The sequence below is a fragment of the Hypanus sabinus genome, unplaced genomic scaffold (genome assembly GCF_030144855.1).
Source record: "Hypanus sabinus isolate sHypSab1 unplaced genomic scaffold, sHypSab1.hap1 scaffold_262, whole genome shotgun sequence".
Lineage (NCBI taxonomy): Eukaryota > Metazoa > Chordata > Chondrichthyes > Myliobatiformes > Dasyatidae > Hypanus > Hypanus sabinus.
The window spans coordinates 342085-364705 of record NW_026780749.1 but is presented as its reverse complement, the minus strand read 5'-3'; the positions used below and the strand labels follow the sequence as shown (position 1 = coordinate 364705).

General features: G+C 48.5%; 1 protein-coding gene across 1 annotated transcript; it reads left to right on the top strand.

Moving 5' to 3' along the window:
- The first annotated feature begins 261 nt into the window (after window positions 1–261).
- LOC132388070 (NACHT, LRR and PYD domains-containing protein 12-like) lies at window positions 262–6982 on the top strand. Its single transcript, XM_059960429.1, has 4 exons — window positions 262–769; window positions 5677–5763; window positions 5917–6084; window positions 6249–6982. Exons 1-4 carry the CDS (start codon window positions 396–398, stop codon window positions 6340–6342), a joined length of 723 nt encoding a protein of 240 aa, XP_059816412.1. The 5' UTR covers window positions 262–395; the 3' UTR covers window positions 6343–6982.
- The last annotated feature ends 15639 nt before the right edge of the window (window positions 6983–22621 follow it).

Genomic DNA, 22621 nt, shown 5'->3' with positions numbered 1-22621 from the left:
CCCAACTGTACTCCTACTATATTTACAACATCCTGAAAAACCACGGCCGTGAGATTGAGAAACCCCGTGATGTGTTACTCAGGGTTGGTCAGATGGCCTTCAGAGGAGTGTCCGGGAAGAAGATTGTGTTTACAGATGTAGATTTGATCATCCACAATCTGCAGCCCTCCCAGTTCCTGTCCGGGTTCCTGATGGAGCTTTTGGAGAGAGAGGATTCTGCCCAGAGTGTGGAGTACACATTTCCACACCTCACCATCCAAGAGTTTGTAGCTGCAGTCACACAATTCCTGATTATACATCCCAGGAAAATCCTGAAATTCCTCACTGAAGCCCACAACACAACAGATGGGCGATTTGAGGTATTTCTCCGTTTTGTTGCTGGGCTCTCCAACCCAATGACGGCTCGGGGCCTGGAGGAGTTTCTGGGTCCATTTCCTCATGAAACAACCTGCCGGGTGATTGACTGGGTGAAGGAGGAAGTTAAACGCCAGAGTGGAAACACAAAGAGTGAAGCTGGTAAAAGGAGCCTCCTGAACACATTGCACTACCTGTATGAGTCTCAGAATCGTCGTCTGGCTCAAGACGCACTGGGATCAGTGGAAACACTTTCATTCCGTGGAATGACACTGACCCCGATTGACTGTGCGGTCCTGTCTCATGTCATCGGATTCTGTGATACAATAAAACACCTCGACCTGCAGTATTGCCACATTCAGTGTGAAGGAATCCAACGGCTGGGACCCGGGCTGCACAAGTGCCAGGAGTTGAGGTAACTTGATTTATCTCTCACTCTGAACTGTGAATCTGTTCCATTGTGCTGTTTCTATGTTAAAGGAATTTGGGTAAAACTGTGGTAAATCAGATTGTGAAGAATTGTGACAAATGACCAGGGGATCGGTCAGTAATTCCCCAAGGACTGGAGGGTTGTGTGGTTCCTTGTGAAGGGGAGTTGGAGAATTCATCAGATCAGTGAACGACGGCCATTGGTTTAATGGTTGTAAATCACAGGAAAGACCGTGTTTCCCGCCGCCTGTGACACGTCTAGTGACAATGTTCCTTCTCAGTCACTGTCATCTTGACCGACCTTGACTGCAACAGACTTCACACCCCATTTCCGGTGAGGGACAGGAAATGGTTAGCGGACTGTCACTATTATTCCACCTAAGGGAAAACATGCACAACACACCCGCAAATGGTAATATCCTCTACCGATTAAGAGCCCGAATTCAGACCTTCCGCTCACAAGCAATTTACCTCAGCATCCGTTCCTCCTGTGGAATCGCTCTCCGTAATTCCCCTTCCTCCTGAGAGATCCCGCTTCCTCATCACCCTTCCTCCTGTGGGATCTCTCTGCCCCATCCCCCTTCGTCATGATGGATATCTCTTCCCCATCCCCATTCCTCCTGTGTGATCTCTCCACTCTATCTAACTTCCTCCGGTGGTATCTCTCTTCCCCACCCCCCAATCTCCTGTGGGATCTCTCTTCCCCATCCCCCTTCTTCCTGTGGGAACTCCCTTCCCCATCCCCCTTCATCCTGTGGGATCTCTCTTCCCCATCCACCATTCCTCCTGTGGGATCACACTTCCCAAACCTGTGTCCTCTCATGCGATCACTGCTTCCCATTCCCCAAAATACTGTGGGATCTCACTTCCTCATCCCCCTATTTTCCTTTGGGATCTCTCCTCCCCATTCACCGTCCTCCGGAAGAATCTCTCTGCCGCATCCCCCTTCCGCCTGTGGGAACTCTCTTCCCCATCCCCCTTCCTCCTGTCGGAACCTCTCACCACACCGTCCAACCAAAGACTTCTGGGGTCACACATAGAATGAAGCTCTCTCCACACCGTCCCTTTTTCTCTCTCTTCTCATTCTCCCTTCCTCCTTTGTGATCTCTCTTCCCCGTCCCCCTTCCTGCTGTGCGATCTCTCTTCCAATTCCCCATTCTCCTCTGGAATCTCTCTTCCCGATCCCACTTACACTTGTTGTATTTCTCTTCCCCACTCCCTTCCCTCTCTGGAATCTCTCCTCCTCATTCATCTTCCTGTCGTGAAGATAACTCTTCCCCATCCCTCTTCCTCCTGTGGATTCACGCTTCACCATCCCCCTTCATTCTGTGGGATCTCTCTTCCCCATCCCTCTTCTTGCTGTGAAGATCTCTCTTCCACATCCCCCTTCTCCTGTGGGATTACTCTTACCTATTGTTACGCACCCCGTAACTGGGTGTCTGACCAGCAGAGAAAGAAGAATCCGTTGGAGTCTGGTGGTACTATGTTCAAAAGTGTTTATTAGTAAAATAAGCAAATCAATACCAATAATGCAAATTTATAGATAACACAAGTTAGCAATAATAAACCAAAAAGTGTAGGAATAATAATAAGCAATAATAAACAAACTGTATCGACGTCTACGGGTAAATGAATTGTCATAGAATAGTATAAAGTTCAGATCAGTTCATGAGTGCTGAGGTAGATATGGTAGTTGTGTTGTAATACAGATAGAGAGAGAGAGAGAGACAGAGAGAGAGAGAGAGAGAGAGAGAGAGAGACAGAGAGAGAGAGAGAGAGAGAGAGAGAGAGAGAGACAGAGAGAGAGAGAGAGAGAGAGAGAGAGAGAGAGAGAGAGAGAGAGAGAGAGAGAGAGAGAGAGAGAGAGAGAGAGAGAGAGAGAGAGAGAGAGAGAGAGAGAGAGAGAGAGAGAACAGCAACTCAGCAACTGCAGCCAAACCTTTCGCTTTCTTAATCCGTCGTATCGTAGTGGCCATTCAGTTATGAACCCTCTGTCATTCAGCGAGACCGTTCTTCTGTGGTGGACTCGTCACTCTGGCATGAGTGGACACGCACACAAGTCCCCACCGGCTCTGTTGTAACATTGTGAGTTTAACTGACCGATCTCCTTGTTCGGTCTCCGATGCCCCCCCCCCCCATTCTTGTGGGTTCCAACACTGAATCAGTGTCCACTGGCGTGTCTCCTGGTGTGTCTGAAGGGTATCTCTCCAGACCTGTCTTTTATCCCTACTCACGGGGTCTCAGCTATCAATCAATTTTGAATGACTGTTCATCAAATCAGCCGACCCCAGCAGTCCACTGAGGAATGTTAATGAGCAAAATGGTAGAAGATAAATAACCTCGCATAAGTCATAAAATAGTAAATCAACAAGTCTCTCTCCCCTCTCTTATTTGTAGCAGATGTTCTTGCATGTTTTCTTTTCATCTCTCTGTCTCTCATGAGCAGCTAGCAACAGTAATGGTTCGTGATACACAAAGGGGGGGAGGGATATGGGCAATTCTGCACCCCATTGTCCATCAGAACTGTTCATCCTTCATAACACCATTCCCTTGCTCCTGTGGGAACACTCTTCCCAATCACCCTTCCTCATGTGGGATCACTCTTCCCCATCTCCCTTCCTCCTATGGGATCTGTCTTCATAATCCCCCTTCATTCAGATGGATCTCTCTTCGCCATCCTTATTATTCCTGTGTGATCTCTCTTCCCTATGTATCTCACTCCTTCCTGCTGTGGAATCTGTCTTCCGCATTTCCTCTTGTAGGGTCTCTCTCACCCATTTCCTTTCCTTCAATGGGATCTCTCTTCTCCATCTCCCTTCCTCCTTTACGATCTTTCTTCCTCATTCCCCGTCCTCCTGAGTGGTCTCTCTTCCACATCCCATTTCCTCCTGTGGGACCTCTCATCACATTCCCCTTCCTCTTCTAGGATCTCGCTTCCCATCACCGTTCCTCCAGATGGATCTCTGTTCTTCATCCCCCTTCCTCCTGTGGGATCTCTCTTCCCCATCGACCATCTTCGTGCGGGATCTTTCTCCTTTCCTCCTGAGGGATCTGTCTTACCCATACCCCTTCCTGCTGTGATGATCCCTCCTCCCCAACCCCATTCCTCTTGTGCGATCTCTCTTTCCTATCCAACATCCTCCTGTGGGTTCTTTCTTCTGCATCCCCTGTCTTCCTCTGGGATCTCTCTTCCTATCACCCTTCCTCCCGTGGGATCTCTCTTCCCCATCCCGCTTCCTCCTGTGGGATCTCTCTTCCCCATCCCCCTTCCTCCTGAGGGATCTTTCTTCCACATCCCCCTTCCTCCTGTGGGATCTCTCTTCCCTATCCCCCTTCCTCCTGTGGGATCTCTCTTCCCCATCCCCCTTCCTCCTGTGGGGTCTCCCCCTTTCCCAATCCACCACCTGTGGGATCTCTCTAACTCATCCCTCTTCCTTCTGTGTAGATCCCTCAACCCCATGTCCCGGCCTCCTGTGGGATCTTTCTTCACCATTCCCCTTCCTCCTGTGCAATTTCTCTTCCCATCCCCCATTCTTCTCTGGGATCTCTCTTCCCGATCCCACTTCTACCTGTTGTATATCTCTTCCCTCTCTGGGATCTCTCTACCACGTCCCTTTTCCTGCTGTGAAAATACCTCTTTCCCATCCCACATCCTCCTGTGGATTCTCTCTACACCCTCCCCCTTCCTCCTGTGAGATCTCTCTTCTCATCCCCCTTTCTCCTGTGAGACCTCTCTTCCCAATCCCACTTCCACGTGGGGTCTCTTCCCCATCCCCTTCCTCCTGAGGGATCTTTCTTTCCCATACCCCTTCCTGCTGTGAAGATCCCTCCTCCCCATCCCCATTCCTCTTGTGTGATCCGCCTTCCCTATTTAAGTTCCTGCTGTGGAATCTCTCTTCCACATCCGCCTTCTTCCTGTGGGATCTCTCTTCATCATCCCTCCTCTTGATGTGATGATCTCTCTTCCACATTCCCCTTCCACGTGTTGTATCTCTCTTGTCAATCCCCATTTCTCCTGTGGTATTTCTATTACCCTTTCCCTTGCTCCTGAGGGAACACTCTTCCCAATCCGCCTTCCTCATGTGGAATCACTCTTCCCCAGCTCCCTTCCTCCTTTGGGATATGTCTTCCCCATTCCCCGTCCTCCTGAGGGATCTCGCTGCCCCAACCTCCTTCCTCCTGTGTGACCTCTCTTCCCTATCTAACTTTCTGCTGTGGAATCTCTCTTCCCCATCCCCCTTTCTCCTGTGGGATTTCGCTTTCCATCCCCCATCCTCCTCTGGGATCTCTCATGATATCTCTCTTCCTCCTGTGGGATCTGGCTTCACAATCCCCCTTCGTTCAGGTGGATCTCTCTTACCCATCCTTATTCCTTCTTTCTGATCTATCTTCCCTATCTATCTTCCTCTTTCTTGCTGAGGAATCTCTCTTCCACTTCGCATTTCCTCCTGTGGGATCGCTTTCCCATCCCCTTCCTCCTGCAGGTCTCTCTTCCTATCCCTTTTCCTCAGCTGGTATCTCTTCGATTGCCCCCTATTGACAGTTTCCCATTCATGGGAGTTTCTCGCATCATTGTGACTTTGTTCAGTGTCTTACACATTCTGGCTCTGAGGACCCCTACACCTCCCGACCCTTTCATGCCAGGAACAGTTTTCTAACCATCGGGGAATGGGAGAGAATATGTGGAGTTTACAGGGTCACACCGACAGATGAAATTACTGACATTTGGTGAATACCCTGGAGCTGGGAAATGAGGGACATTGACAGTGATGGGAACTCCGATCAGTGATTTACTGAGGGGTTTAATATCTCCTGAAATATGCGAGTGAGAGAAATTCCCTCAGACTCACGGTTTGAATCACTTTGTTCATCAATCTGTCTGTTTGTGCTTAGCCTTGGGTGGAATGACCTGGGAGATTCAGGAGTGAAACTGGTGTCTGAGGCTCTGAGGAACCCGGAGTGTAAAATACAGAAACTGGGGTAAGTACCAGACTGTTGGAGATTGTGTTTACAGCCACTGGGTGTCTGACACTGAACATTAATGTGATCAGTAATTGCGTTACTGATAAACACTGCGGATTTGTACCGTCTCCTGTCTCTCTGTGTCCTTCACCCTCACTCTCTCATCCCCAGACAAAGGGATGTCGATCTCACAGATTCTGGTGCGGAGGATCTCGCCTCCACTCTCAGTACCAGCCCATTACTGACGTCGCTCTACCTGGGTGAAAACTCGCTGACAGACCTATCTGTCCCCGCTCTCCGCCGCCTCATACTGACCCTCCCGAGCCTGGAGCGTATCTGGTAAGTGTTTGTGTTAATGTTCAATATGATGAAATATTAGCGGATTCGCGGGTTTTCTGCTGATATTAGTCTGCGAGTGTTGTTGAAACATTAACCCCAGTCCTCTGTTATTGACACTGTTGTGTAATCTGTTTATTTCATCTTTATTCTCCCATCCGTTTCAGGTTGTGGGGGAATCGGTTCAGTGAGACCGGAGAGGAGGAACTGAGCTCACTGCAGGGTGTCAGACCTGGACTGACAGTGATTCTGGGCGAGTGATCCTGTGCACATCCCCGCTCGTGGGAGGGGTACATTACGGCCGATTCCCCGCCCTCCCCTTTAACTCCCGACCTTACCTTTAATGGCCGCGTACTAGTTTATTCCCAACGGTTCTAACGTAACCGGCTCCAGACGTGTTCGGTGACATCGGAGCGGTCCCGCAGTGACATATTTCCGCCTGTAGGCAGGAGGCGCAGCTTCCGCCAGATGTGCAGTTCCAGTTCCACCCCACCCCCCACGTGACACCCCTGAGAATTACCCAGACAGGAAGAGCCCGGTGTCTGGGGCTCAGTCTGGGACACCGGTGTCCCGGGGTGGTACGGGGATTATCCTGGGAGAGAATCTTCTTGCTCCCTTTGCTGAGGGCGGTGCATTCGGCAGCCTGGCCGATATAATGATGTTAAATGGACAAATCCCTCGGCAGTGACCCTGGAACTGCAGCGATATCGGACACGGCCCTGAAGTGAGTTTATAATCATCGGTTCCCCGATGCAGAGTGACGGTGAGAAACGGGACTGATTATTCAACCTTTCACCCGTTGTCGCCGGTCGGTTAATTATTTGTGACTGTGAGTGAGTCGGGAGCACGTCAACAGTTCACACATTGTTTAATTTACATTTGCCATGATGAAATCAATAAACCGCTGTAAATTCCTGTCTTGGTGCCGGACTCGAGTTTTATTTGAGGTTTCAGCTGCCCCCCGTACCCTGTGCACTGCAGCAGTGTGTCGGAGCTCCTCACACTGACCCAGTAGCGTCTCAGCTCCAGGCTGAGGGACGTCAGACTAGCAGAGACTGGGTGCCCAGGATCGCATCTCTATCCAACCCTCTTCCTGGCTAATTGGCCGCCACAGACGTGTGTAGAGTGAGATATATCAGCTAAATTGTCATATTGTACCCTTCCTGAACGGTGGGGTTTATCTCTTCCCTCCCCCGATATCGACAGAACCCCGCAGCCGATCCCTCGCCCACCCACCGCCAGTTTTCTCGATTTCCTCCTGGTCGCTGCCATGTTGCCTCGGCCGCCTCTTCCTCGAGGCCGGGCATCACTTCCGTCCCCGGCGGCAGCTGCGCGCTGATGAAGGACGGCGGATATTCCCGGAACTGGCACAGCGGCTCCGTCACCAGCTAAGTCGTGTCGCCTTCGCCGGTATTGGCATCATGGAGAGAGTCTGTGGGAGGAAGAAACCCACAAGAAAGAATCTCTTACCCAATTGGTTAACAAACAAATACAATTCTCGTTATTAGTAACTATAACCCAAACAAGCTTCGAGAGAAAGCATAACAAAGAAGCATTTTTACTTTTAACAAAGAAGCCATTTGGATGAACACACGCAGTAACATTAAAAAAAAAGAAACCCCCTTGCACAATGAAGAAAGTCCCTTACATGAAATATCTTACAAAATATCACCATAAACACCATATCACCCTCTCTTTGTATCATGAGCTTTGTCACATCACAGAATTCAAGCAGGCTCGTGCGACATGACTTGACCCTCACAAAGACTCCCCTGATAAAGATTCGCTTCTCGAAGTTCTTCTGAATCCTGTCTCTAAGAATCTTCTCCAATGGTTTCCCACAGCTGAAGTCAGACTCACTGGACTATCATTACCAGAGCTATCCCCAATCCAATTCTGAGCAATGGAATAATATTGTTCCACCCTCCTGAAAACTGGCACTGTTTTGTGGCCGGTGATAATGGAATGACCATCGACAAGAGAGCTGCAGTCTCTTCCCTCGCTTCGCGCAGTAACCTGGGGAATATCCCGACCACACAAGAGGACTTATCTGACATAATGTTTTTCGACACTTCCAGCACATTCTCCATCTTCACCTCGACATGCAGTACATCAGCCCATTTAACACCCTCACAAGCATCAATGCCCCTCCTACCATTGAATAGTGAAGTAAAGTGTTCATTCAGGACCTGCCCTACCTCGCTGATTCCAGGTGCATGTTTCATCTCTATCCCTGACCGGTCCCACCCTTACTCTAGTCAGCCTCTTCTTCACATAAATCTAAAACACATTTGGCCCTTCCTTAATCCTTATTGCTAAATCCTTCTACAGAACTTTCTAACTCTCTTATTTCCATTCTTCAGTTCGTCTCCGTCTAACTCGTAACTCTCTACAACGCTGTCTGAGCCTTGATCTGAAAACTTTAATCAGGAGATTGATTGTAGCACTGTATGATTCGAGGACTGACACGGTCTGTGGGGATGTCGTAGGACACTGTGATTAGTTTGGAAACTGACAAGCGCTGTGGGGAGAGATTGTGGCAGTGTGATTAGTTTGGAGGCTGACACGGGCTGTGGGGTAAGAGAGGAGCAGTGGGAATAGTTTGGGGACTGATATGGGCCTGTAGGAAATGAACGGTGCGGTGGGATTAGTCTGGGGTTTGACACGGTTTGTGTGGAGGACGTGGGACAGTATGATTAGTTCGGAGATGGACAGGGGCTGTGGGGAGAGATTGGGCACTGTGATTAGTTCGGGGGCTGATACCGGATAGAACATAGAATATAGAATAGTACAGCACATTATGGCCTTTTGGCCCACAATGTTGTGCCGACCCTCAAAACTGCCTCCCATATAACCTTAAACTTCTCCATGTGGGGAGACAGTGGGATAACATGTTAGTTTCTGGACCGATACGGGACTGTGGACAAAGAGCACGGCTGTGGTGTTAGTCTGAAGACTGACACGAGTCTGTGGGACAATCGCGCTGCTCTGGGATTCCTTTGCGACTGACACGTGTCTGCAGTATTAGTTTGGGGCTTGACACAGGGCGCCGGGATTAGTGTGTGTTCCTGTTTATGAATGGAGGCGGCTGGAACAGAGTGAATCACAATTATTGTATTTTGCTCGAGTCTCCTGTTTGTGCTGTTCTATAAATAGTTATTATCGAGCTAATTGAAGACCAGACAACGAAATCCCTCTCTATTGAGGAGCTCCCCCTCACGGACCAACGCCGCATTACCGCGCTCTCACTCCACTCTTGTTGATTACAGGTCCATGGAATCCCGAGCCCTGGAGAACCGCCAACCCCACAAGTGCCGGGAACCCGGACTCTCCACCTTCTCTGCTTTCCCTGCTACCGCTGTCTCCATGAATCAGCCCCACGGAGGTCAGATAAATCTCCAAACTTTCATCCCCTCTGTTCGATACCTTCTTCCTCACAACCATAGCAACCGGAATGCCACGGATGGGGATATCAACTCCTGCCTCTCGCCGGGGCAGCGGAAGCAGGAGCCTGCTATGACCACTCCGGTCGCCCGGATGGTCGCACACACTCCGGTAAAAGCCACCGTCACCTCCCGGGAAGCTGAAGCCGAGATGAATGCCCGAAATTCGCCGCGTTCCCCTCAGGCCCGTAAGGGGTGTGAAGTCTCTCTGTACACAGTACCGTGACGTTCGCCTACTCCCGTTCCCTCAGCTCGCTTAGCACCTGAGACTGCCTGGGGTAGGTCGGAAAGGCCACACAGGGGTTTGGAGAGCTTTAGGCCGGGAAATGATGCTAAGCACCGGCGGGCCTTTCTACAATGGAGAAGCAGATGGAAACGGGAATAAGGGTTCTCCAGGGCATGAGCGACCACGACCCAGGCCTGATCCTCGCTAAGGGAGAAGCTGCCTCCAGGACTCTCCCCGAGGTCCATTCCGTGCCGACTCCAGAGTGCACTGAGCTATCTGAGACTCCAGACTGGACAGGAGACTGGCTGCGTCCCCGGACTGATCCTCCTGGGGAAACTTCGCCCACTGCCTATGGACAGGGAGACAGTCCCATGCGAGCAGCGCAGAGTTCGGATGCAGGGAGAGTGATCCCTGTGGAGAGAGGGATCGAGGGTCAGGTCGGAGGGAAAAGAAGATCGCGGAGATGGGAAAAAGTGCAGAGGAAGGATGTGAACGTCTCTATCAGGTCGATTGCGCCAATGTGGCAGGTGCTCATGCGGCTGTTTGATAGAAACGATCTTTCCAGTATCCATGTATTTCGTCTCGGGTGCGTTCGGTTCAGTCACACACTGTAAATTACTCGGAGTCTCCCATTAGTAACATGACTCAGTATACGTGTTTCATCATACTACTTTGTGCGTTCGTAACAGGAGGCCACGGGTATAGTCACAGAGACGGGGAGGGAAGGTGCAGATCGCGAAGACCGGCTGAGGAAAGGGAGATCGCGGATACAGTGTGGGAAGGAGTGGGGTCACGTATGCAGGGTAGAAGATGTCAGCGAGATGGCACAGATTGCTTGTTTCAGACGGACTTTAGAATGGAAGCACTGCAATTCCTGAATGACTTGCAGGAAGGTAAGTCCTCTAATCGCCCAGTGCATTTATGGACAGTATTATCTTACTCACACTTCCCGACCTCTTACCAGTCTCTCTCTCTCTCTCTCTCTCTCTCTCTCTCTCTCTCTCTCTCTCTCTCTCTCTCTCTCTCTCTTTCTCTCTCTCAACCCCCAGCGTCTGTTTCCTGTTTCCCTCCTTCGGTCATTTACTCCCGTCTCTCTGTATACACCTGTCTCACCAATCCCTCCGGCACCAATATCCAGAGCTGCTTTTCTCTCTCTCATTTCGCTCCCCAATCCCGAACTCTCCCTCCCAACCCTCCGTCACACGAGTGTCTCTCCTTACTTGTCCTCACTCATATCCGACCCCCTACAACCCCCCTGGTCTCTGGGTTTCCGCTATCGAGTTCTCTTCCAGTCTCCCTCCTCACACCGATCTCTTTCCCGTTCCCAAATATCTCTCCTCACCCCAGATCTCTGGACCTCCCCTGCCTCCGTCCCCCTACTCTTTCTCTGACCCCTCGGTCTCTCTGTATTTCACCGGTCTCTCCTCCAAGTCTCTCCTCCATCTCTCTACCTTAGCTCTGTCATACAAATCTCCTTCTACTCCGCCACCTCTCTGTCGCCCTCCCGTTCCTTCTCTCTCTGCCGTTTCTCCTCTACTGCGTCTCGCCTGCGTCTCTCTCTCCCATCCGCCCTTCTCTTCGCTGCCGTTCTCCGCCGTCTCTCTACATTCCCCAGTCGTTTTCTCCTCCTATCCGTCTCTCACTTTCTCTCAACCCCGCCTCTCCTTAACCCCAGCCTCTCTCCCTACCTACCCCAACCCTTCGCCCTCCTCCGGACTTTCCCTTCGCCATTCTGTTTCTCATCCAGTCATTCTCTCGGCCCCGGTCTCTGCACAGCCCGCTTCTCCGTCCGCGTTTCTCTCTCCAGGTTATCCGGCTCCAGCTTTCTACCGACACCAAACTCCCGACCCCGATATCTCTCCGCATCTAAAATCTTTTCCCAACTCCCGATCCCTCTCCACACCAGATCCCTCGCCTTCACCGGCCTTCCTCCCTCTGTTCTTTCTCTACCCTCCTCTATCTCTCGCTACCTCACCAGTCTGTCCCTGCTTCTTTCTCCCCAGTCCCTCTCTCCAGTCTCTCTGGCAAGAGTTGACTCCTTTCCCGTATAATAACTTCTCTCTTCATTGACTGTTCATGGAGTGTCATGGAGTGAAGATGGCGTCTGAACCTATGTGCTTTATAGTTGAAATAATAAAAGCCCACCAACAGGAGATGCCCTCTGCACAGCGTTATCACCGGGAAGGAGATACAGAAGCCTGAAAGCTCAAGCACAGCGATTCAGGAACAGCTTCTTCCACTCCGCCACCTGCAACTCAGGGTTGTTTTTCTTTAAATTTAATTATCCTGAATTTAATTGTACTGCTACCGTAAAGTAACGAATTTCACGACGTATGCCTGCGTTGTTAAATCTGGTACGAATTCTGATTCAGTTGCAGCGGGGATGAGTCAGTTTGAGTTAGTTGAAAGTCTGTCAGAACCTCGTGAGACGAAGGGTTGTACTGTACTGTAATATTCTATGTTCTGTGCTCTATCTAGTGCACCGTATTTGTCCATCGATTAATTATTTAAAGCTACGACGCCTTCCTTTCCAGACTACTAATGCGCCTGATGATATTGCAGGATCATTTAACAATAGGCCACAAATATCAGTGTCGGCCACAGGATGATAATGCTGGTTTTGCTGTGAAGGGACACGTCAAGTATTATATAATGAGGATTTGCCCTCGGTGTTCAGACTACGCTGGTCATGGGGTATAAATGGATGAAGCTGGACAAACAGGAACTTTAGCGATAGTCAGGTTGGGCTAGTGCGAAGCAGCTCATGTCTAACAACACTTGCGAAGCTTTATGAGGTAGTGACCAGGAGTGGTATTGATCGCAAGGCAGTGGATGCCGTATACGGGGACTTCAGCAAGTAATTTGAAAAGTTTCACACGGGAGGATGCTCGGGACGGTTCAGACGCTTGATTTGCACGATGAAGTAGTAAATTCGATTAGCCACTGGCTATGTTGGGGAAGCTAGAGTGTGGTAATGGACGATTGTCTCTCTGACTGGAGGCCAGTGACGAGAGGAGTTCCGCAAGGATCGATGCTGTTTCCGTGGTAATCTATTTGTAATCTATATCAACGATCTCGATAATAATGTCGTTAACTAGATCAGCAAATTTGCCGATGACACCAACACTCTGGGTGTAGTCCACAGCGAGGAATACTACCGGAGCAGGAGGCGGGGTATGGACCAGCTGGAGAGATGGGCTGAAAAATGGCCGATCGGTTTTAGCCCAGACAAATGTTAGAATTAGCACTTTGGGAGGACCAGTCAGGGTTGGTCTGACACAATGAGAAATAGGGCACTGAGGAGTACGATAGAATAAACAACTGGAGATCATGGGTGAAGGGTGAAATGTGAAATGTTTAAGGGAAACATGAGGGGAAACTTCTTCACCCAGACGGTCGTTAGTGCTGCCAATGTAAATGGTAACTGAGTTTCCGATGTCAACGTTTAAGAGATGATTAGATGATTACATGGTTGAATGGGTAATGGATGGCCATGGTCCGTGTGCAGGTCGATGAGAGTAGGCAGTTTGAATAATTCCTCACGGTCCTGACGGGCTGAAGACCTTGTTTATGTGCAGTGGTTTCCTGTGGCTGTATGACTGTATGTCTGGGTTAGAACTTCAGTGTCTCACAGTACCGACCAATCTAGAAATTCGTTGATACTGTTCGATCCCTCTGTCCTTGCATACACTGAAGCATGGAAACTGAGTTAATGGATGGTTACAGCATGAGAAGATGGAATCGCAGATGTGAGATGATGAAGGCGTATCGCACTGCAGGTAAGGCGGTAAGGACAGTAGTTCCGGGTTGGAGGTGGGTGTGGCAGTGTTCCCAGTACAGTGTCCAGACCTGTTCCTTCAGCAGTGGTAATGAGGATCATTAAGCCAAATACTGTACTACAAATGTCTCTGAATACGAATCCTATCATTGATCAGAAATTGGAGTTCAGAAATCCTGGAAGTTGTTGGTTGCTTAGAGTTGCGGGGACGTCATGTTTTAATTCTGTTGAATGGTATCTCGTGGAAGATATGTTACCTTCGGCGGTTCTTTGTCTTGGAGTCGAAAGGGTTTAAAAAGTGTTATATGATTCCAATTACAGATGTTTGTGAACCATTAAACAAATAAGAGTATGTCATTTTCTGAGATATTTTGAAAATTTGTACGCATTTCAGTTTTGAAATATAGTACGAGATTTGGACATAAGTGTTCATTTGGAAGAGAAAGTGAAAGATTGCGTCCATGAATGGCTTTATGTGAGATGCGTGTTCCTTTTGTTTGTGTTGGGGGGGGGTGGTTGAATTAATCTTCTTTTTCTCCATACACCTGACAAAAAATCGTGTCACCTTGCGGGAAGTGATTTACAGGAACTGATGCGAAATTCGGAGGCTGCATATCTTTCCGAAATTCTATGAAGTGCTGGTGTATGTGTGCCTCTGCTCTCCACACCTCACTCTCCTAAGCTGTTTTTTTTTTAAAAAATACGTACTGAGGCCGTTTGCTTTGGAAGCTGTTTGTTCTGTATTCTCCAATTGCCTGCGATGGTGTTGAAGGAAGACAAGTGTGAGACCCGGTGACAGCATTGCTCGCTGTGTTTTAGTTTGTGTCGTTTTGTGTGTTTCATTTATTGTTCAGTTCAGAGTGAGACACAGATTTCACACCGGCCATGTGAATTCAGGGTTAAATGGATCGAGGTTTGAGCGTATTTACACCCCATACGATGAAACCATATTTCAGAGGTATTGGGATAAATCAGTGCGCACTTGAATTGTCATTCTGGAAGGCCGGTTATTTTAATGAGCACCAGAAGCTGCTCTGAACACCTTTAAATGCTGGTTTTAAGATGTAGGTCTCCATTGGAAAAGAAATATTCGGAGGTCATTGTAGGATAAGCCCTATAACATGTAATTGACAGGTCAGTTTAGATAACGTGGCGGTGCAGTTAATAGCTCAGCGATTTGCTTCCATCGTCAGCCCTAATTCCATAAATTATCCAGCTGCTGTTGTGTGGTCAGATTAAAGTGATTATTTCACTCAGCTCTATTTCTCGGAACACTGCAACAGCAGAGTCCAAAAGTTGTAATATGTCTCAAAATTTCCACACTCCAAGCGGGACGCGGCTGACCGCTGTCTTCCAGCCAGTATTCATTCTGTCTACTACATCATCTGCCTTCAGTTAGGAAGCCAATTATAAACCAACGCAGTCAGGATTACCTGGATCCCATGACCCCGACTCTCGGAATTAATACACCTACATCTACTATTCAGATTTTTCTGTTTGCTTTATTTTCACTTTTACAAATAATTCAGTCTGGCTCATATAGGACAGCATACATCTCAAAGAGACATGTTGACTCTCTGTATCCAGACTACGTTTCTCCAAATACTCATAAATTCCGTCTTCAATTATCCTCTTCAATTTTTTACTCACTACTGATGAAAGACTCGCTTCCGGCTTCCGATCAGTTCTTCACCGTTCCCGGAGCACTAATTTGGTTGATCTGTTGGGCGGCTCTATAGAATACTCCAAACGGAGTGATCAGCTTCATGTGTGTGTGTTAGTCGCAATATCTATTAATTAATAAACGCTCCACGTGGTCCATACTACCTGCATCTGCGATACTATCCCCGGTTTCCCATCGCACTCCCTTTACACTCTGTTACCTCACCCTGTCCATTTTTAAACATCTGAAACCCGGAAAGCCCTCAAGCCATTCCTGCCCTTGTGACAGTCAAGTGTCTGTGATAGTGTGGAACATACTTCAACCATTGTAACAATCAGGCCAGCAGCATTGAACGCTTGTATTGCTACCTACCTAAGCTGTATGCAGTCAGCAATCTTCCGCCAATTCTGCAATTTCTGGATGACCAGGTATATGATTGTTTGAATTTATGACATATTTGCCAAACCGGTTCTTTGTAAAACGGCTTTATTTGAAAACTCCGCTGAATTGCCATTAGACACGGGCGTTATCTACACAGATGGCCATTTAATGTAAACACATACTTCATTCCATTCCTCAGCTCCTCTCTGAATTTCCTCTGTGTCAGTGTATAGATACAAGTATTGGTGCACATGCTGAGAATTTGAAACATGTACCCAAATTGCTGTAGGATGTATACCGGGGAACTCAAATATCTGTCCTGGTAAAAATAGTTTTGCTTTTGCCAGATCAGGGTATGGGCTACATAGGGCATCCAAAATAATATGAAATTAGCTGATATAGAAAACAACAAAATCATCGATTTTCTGCGTTTTTCCACCTCGGCATCTTTCTGAATTTCGCCGCTGTGCCGAAGTTTTCTGCGGACTCTATTTGCCACAACGACATGTCTTACGGTTAACCCGTTAAACACCAGGATTAATCCGATTGGTAGCAATGGTGTTAAGATACTGTCCAGTAATTGATATCCTCTCCACACGGGTGAAGTAACGTATTCAAATGTGACAGTGCACCGCCACGGCGTGTTGTCAATAATGACGTAAGGTTCAAAGGCAAAGTAAAACGGGGCACATCTCCCGCAGCTCAATATGACACCAACCGCTACAAGTGTGGGATAGAAAATGGCCGCGATGTAGTAAATCGCCGGATATCCTATATTCGGTCAGAAGCAGCGTTCAGTTGTACGGAACGTTTCAGCTGCTCAGATGGACTGGTGATCGGTGTAGCAGACTTTTATTGAGGTGCGATCAATTACACTGAGGCAATTAGCGTGGCTATCACGCCAGGGACATTAGTGGCAACCAACTGCACAAACAATTACGCTAAACTATTTTTACGCACTCTGTCCCAGTGTTATGAATTTGACTCCTCCAGGGACATTGCAATCTATTTACTTTAAAACAAGATATGATGTGCTTTTTTTCCATGTTATTTTTCATGAATCCTGGCTTCAGCTATTTAATTAGGATTTATACATATATATCTGTGTTGCTTTGAAAGTAGACATTCATCTTGATGTCGATTTATTTTGTAACATTTGACGGAGCACATTCCCTTCTGTAATCGAGGGAGGGAGCTTTTATTTGGGGGGGGGGGGAATGGGGAACACTTCTTTATTAAAGGGGAACATTCGTTCATCTTTTCTTTCTCTCGTTCCTGTCATTCCGGGCGGTTTAAGTGACGGAAATCACAGTGACAGCTGACAAGTGTTTCAATAAAATACACTTCACATTTTCACCAAAATACTGTAAAAGATTCACAGCGATATTCCAGAGACCTGTGATCAAAAAGGGAGCCTGCCTTCGGGAAATTAGCGAGGGCTGTGGACAGTTTTAAGAACAACGTTTTCCAGCACACACATGGTCGGGTTGGCAGGAACCTGAACTATGCCAGTGAATGACTCGACCGCCCCATACCCGTGACGTGCAATTCAGTCTAGAATTCGGATCTCTGCAGGTCTCCACTGATCACAAGCATCCAGGGAGCAAACGCTCCATCCATAACAATCCTCTGCCTTCTATGGGCGTCAGTTTTGAATCCACCAGCCAACCTTCCTGGATAACAAGTCTTTTAACGCTCTGAAAAGTCCTACTATGGTTAACCGTACTAAGTTCCTTGTTAAAGTCCAGTTATACCATATCAACTTCTCTATCTTTATCAGCGTGCTTTGCCTCCACCTCAGAGAATTCAGCCAGGCTCGCGAGGCATGATCTGTCCCTCACAAATCCGTACTGATCCTCCATAACCAGGTTTACCTGTCCAGATTATAGTAAATCCTGTTACTGAGAATCTTCTCCAATAGTTTGCCCGTCTTTGAACTAGGACTCACTGGGTTCTCCCTAATCCTGTAGGTTCTGCGGCCAGTGATAACGCAAATATCAACGCAAAAGGGCGCAGCAATCTCTTCCTCCCGCTACTCTCAGTTTATATGTTTGTATGTCCTCATACAAGAGGACTTATCAATCCAAGTGATTTTTCTTTCAAAAGTTCCAGCACATCCTCTCTCTTAACCTAACCATATCACACATCAGCCCGTACAACGCTTTCCTTACAAACGTCGAGATCCCTCTCGCTTGTAAATACTGAAGTAAAGATTACATTATGGAACTGCCATTCCTCCCCCGCCTCAACGCGCACGATTCATCTGCTACCCCTGACCGGACCTACTCTCACTGTAACTGTCCTATTCTTCCATACATTTAGACTGCTTTGGATTTCTCTGTAAAGTTACTGAATACCTTCTGTAGAGGTTGAGGTGAATGGTTACCCTCGACCCGGCCCCTTCACGGCACGAAAGGGAAGAGAGGCTGCTCTGGACATAGTCCAGGGAAGGTCCCTCCAGGTCAGATCCGTTTGCACTTGGGACAGAAGCATGCCGCAGGCCTAAAATGCTACGCTGGAGGCTGCGGGCATTCTGGGTCACAGGAGGCTAGGCACCCGGGGTCTTCCTTTCTAAGAGGAGAGGGAGTTGGGAGCCGGATGCTGCGAGGTAAGGGCGACTACGGCCCGCACCAGCTTCTCGCTCAGGGAGGGGAAGATTCCTCACGGACACGCCTCCAGCCTACACTGAGCTCCAGCTGCGGCTCCAACAAGCTGACGGGAGGGAAGGCCGGCTCTGTTCACGGACTGCATGGATCACTCAGGGGCGCCGCACAGGGCAGGTAGGGCTATCTCTGCGGAGTGTAGGAGATAGAGGGAGTGAGGGTCAGTTAGGAGAGGCAGGGCGTCATGGAAGTTGTGATTGTGGAGAGAGGAAGGGAAGATGATGCTGGCGAAGACCGATTGGGGAGGGAGATCGTGATACGTGTTGGAAGGTGTGGATTCTAGGTCAGCACCATGGAAAAGAGTGAATGTTTCACAGGGACTGTACAATGATGGGAGTGCAATCCCATAATATCCTGCGTGTCGGAAAGCCCTCTAAATCCATAACGAACAGAAGCCTTTTCACTGACTCATAAAGCCGAACCCTTCCTCATCCCCATTTCTCTCTGTCAACCCCTAGGCACCTCTGACTCTAACCCCGACTCTTTATCTGCCGACTCTCTCTCCCTAAAACGTAGTTTCGACCCACCCCTACCAGACTCGCTCATAATCTCTCCTCCCAGTCTCTCTCCCGCAACTCGCTCTCCAGCCCTGCAGTCTCTCCCAGTCTCTCTCCCGCTACTCGCTCTCCAGCCCTGGCGTCTCTCCCAGTCTCTTCAATCCTCCAGTCCCTCTCTCCTCCTTCTCGCCACTATCCTGATCGCTGCTGTTTGCCCCTGAAAGGACTTCCTCCATTCTCACTCGCCTCCCACTTTCTCTACGTTGTTTTTCCTCGACTCTCTCTTCCTCCATCTTTCTCGCCACCCTCTCTCTCTCTCTCTCTCTCTCTCTCTCTCCCTCTCTTTCTTTCACACACTCTCTCTCTCATCCCCTGTCTCCGCCCATGCCTGCGTCTCTCTTTTACTCCGAATCTCTTTGCACCGTGTCTCTATCGTTCAACCCTTTCTGCGTCTCTCCTGCGGCCCCTCCCTCTCTCTGCCGTATATTTTCCTCGATTATCTACGCAGATTTTGTCCCTGTCTCTCTTCCCTTCTCTTTTGCCCTCCGTCACTCTCTTTCCCGTCTCTCTCTCTTCTCTCCTCTCTGTCCCCGTTTCTCTCTCTCTCACGCCTACCCTCTTCCTCTCCCCCTTTTCTCATCCTTCCATCTTTCTCCCGTCTGACTCTATGTTCTGGTAGTCTCTCACTGCTGCCCCGGTTGCTCCGCCACCCCCAGTTTTTCTCTTACTCTCCGTTTTTTCTCACCCCACAGTCTCTCTCTCTCTCCGCTAACAAGGCTCTGTTTCACTCCCAGTCTATCCCTTCCTGCCAGTTACTGGTGCCGGGGTGGGTCAAGTTCTCGGCGCGAGTGGTCGCAGCCGCTTCTTCGGGGTCAGCAAGAGTTGCCGAAGTTGTACTTAAGCGTAGGTTTAATGGTGGCAATGTCCTGCTGTACGTTAAGTGCTCCAAGTGTTGCAGGTGTGCACCACCAGCGAGTTGCTGGCAGTCGGAGATACTGAAGGAGCTGCGCAAACTGCTGCCTGACTCGATGGAGGCTCACAGTTGAACAGCAAGTCGCCGTCACGGCCTATTTCCTTGTGATCGCAAGACCGCTTTGGACGTTGTTAATCGGGTACGCTGCAAGCTTGATTCGTTGATTTATTGGGGGCGATCAGCGGGCGGATGGAGGGGGTCGAATCCTCGGTCACAGCGAGGGCTAAACCTGAACCGACGCTCTATGCAGCCGCCCGGAGTGAGGGTTCGTATCCTCCGCTCTTCACCGGGGGCTGTGTGGCACAGAGTCCAGACAGAGCCGGAGCTACTTTCTCAGGGTTTCACTCGGCAGGAGATAAGCTGTGTTGTTATATCGGCAGTCAATGGACTCGGCCTCAAGCTGCGGGTCCGGTTGCTTCTCAGCCGCCGGGTATTGGGCGCTCGACCTGCATACCCAGCGTAGGGCAACTGCGGGGACTGAAGGTTTAAAATGGACTGAGCAGATTCCACTGTATACATATACGCCGTACTTTGTATATGGGAGGACTGGGCTTCATAGCCACCGATTCGCTTGCTGGGAGTTGGTAGAGGGATCTCCCAGTCGCCACCAATTTTAATATCACTTCCCATTCCCATTCCGATATGTCCATCCATAGTTTCCTCCACGGTCGTGATCCGTCCACACTGAGATGGAGGAACAACACCTTATATTCATTTTTGGTAGCCTTCGACTTGTTGGTAGGAACATCAATTTCTTGACCTGTCGGTAATAACTCCAGCCCCCTTTAACATTTCCGATCCCCGATTCCCTCACTCACCTTGCCCGCCCATCGTCTACCTCTGGTGCTGCTCCACCATTTTGCTTTCTTCAGTAGCCATCTGTCTCTTTCACCAATCAATTTCCCAGTTCTGTACGTTACCCCTCCTTCTCCAGGTTTCACCTATCGCCTCGCTCCTCTCTCTCCCCTCCCCACCGTTTTAAGCTATTTCTCAGCTTTTTTTGTTTCTATCCAGTCCTGCCCAAGGGTTTCGGCCCGAAACATCGACTGAACTCTTTTATTTCCAAAATGCTGCCTGGCCTGCTGAGTTCCTCCAGCATTTTGAGTATGTAAATCTATAATAATTGTCCGATAGAATGTTACAGGATAAACAAGTAAGAACAGCTTACTTAATAGATCCGATCCAGACATGCACAACGTTCTGAATTCCGCAAGTGAAAACAGAGCAGAGATATGTTGAAAGAGGAAAATGCAAGGCTATGTTACATAAACAGGGTGCACATTGTCCCAACACTAACATCAACAACTGCTTTAGTGCTACAGTTATTAAACAACAGCATTAAGCAGTTAGGCCGGTGCGGCAGTATTTAGGTAAATCTCCAGAAAGCTAAAATAATAAACACCAGTGCAGTGATCAGGAAGAAATCAGGGAGTAGGCATGGGTTTTTCTCCATAGAAATCTACACAATTGTGAACCGAATATACTTGTTCCATTTTGTTAAACATTTCTCCATAATAGGTCTATCTCATGCGAAGGATAAGCTTAGCATTTCCAATAAGTTTGTGTAGACAGTTTTCTATTTTTTTTTTGTTTTCATTTAATTTCGATGCAAAAGACGAAAGTAGCGAATGAGTTGCATTCCCGCCGGTTTGGTCTTGAATGTCCCCAGATCCTGACCCGCTCTGTAATTGCCGACAGTGGTGTGGCGGTGACGAGAGCGGGAATATTGTTAAAAAATAAAAATGAAAATTAGAATGAGTTTAATAGTTGTTAGAAGGTGGATGTCTCCAGCTGCAGGTGTTCCTGACCGACTCCCCTCCCGTGGAGCTTCACCATCCTCATTCCCAATATCCTTTGATCCCGACAGGTTTACAACGACACAAGAGGTACTGCAGAAGGTAGAAATCTTGTGCGATACACAAAATCTGCTGGTGGAGCCCATCCGGTCAGACAGCATCTACGGATAGGAATATGCAGTCGGCGGTCAGGCCGGGACCCTTCATCAGGACTGGAAGAGAAGACGGAAAAGATAGAAAAGAAAGATTAACACACTCACTCTCTCTCTCCACATTTACAAACACCGTACGGCGCAACAGGCTCGGGCAGTCTAGCTGCAGTGCCAATAAAAACGTATTCACCACGTTGGAAGTTTTAATGTTTTATTGTTTTACAACAGTGAACCTCAGTGGACTTAAATTTGCTTCTTTGCCACTGATCGACAGAAAAAAAGACTCCTTCGTGTCAAAGTACAAACAGATCTCTACAAAGAGATCTGCATTAATTACAAATATAAAACAAAATAATTGTTTGCATACGGATTTGCCCCCTTTAATTTGACACACCTAAGCATCACAGCTGTTGAGAATATATATATATTTTTAGCCAGAGAGTATTAATTCTTTGGAATTTTCTTCCACAGACTGCGGACGAGCCCAAGTCCGGAAGTTGATCGTTACCGAATCGGTCAGGGGATCACCGGATAAGGCGAGAGGTCAGGTGTATGGTGCTGATTGGGGTCCAGGATCAGCCATGATGGACTGGCGGAGCAGACTCGATGGGCTTAATGGTCTAATTCTGCTCCTGTGTCTTCAGGTCTTATGGTGCAGCCAATGAATCACATAAGTTGTTAAATAGAGACCAAAGCGTGCAGTCGAGGTGCTTCAATTGATGTTAGTAAAAATGCATTTGCTTTTAGAAGGTCCAACCGCTGGTGAGTCGGTATCCTGGCAAAAACTACACCATGAAGACAAAAGGACACTGCAATCAATTCCACGGAAAAGTTATTGAAAGGCACAAGTCAGGAGAGGAATACAAGAAAACTGCTTTCCAATTCACTGAATATTACTTGGGGAACAGTTACATTAATGGTCAAGAAATGGAAAGAACGTGGCGCAGCTGTAAATCTGTCTAGACATG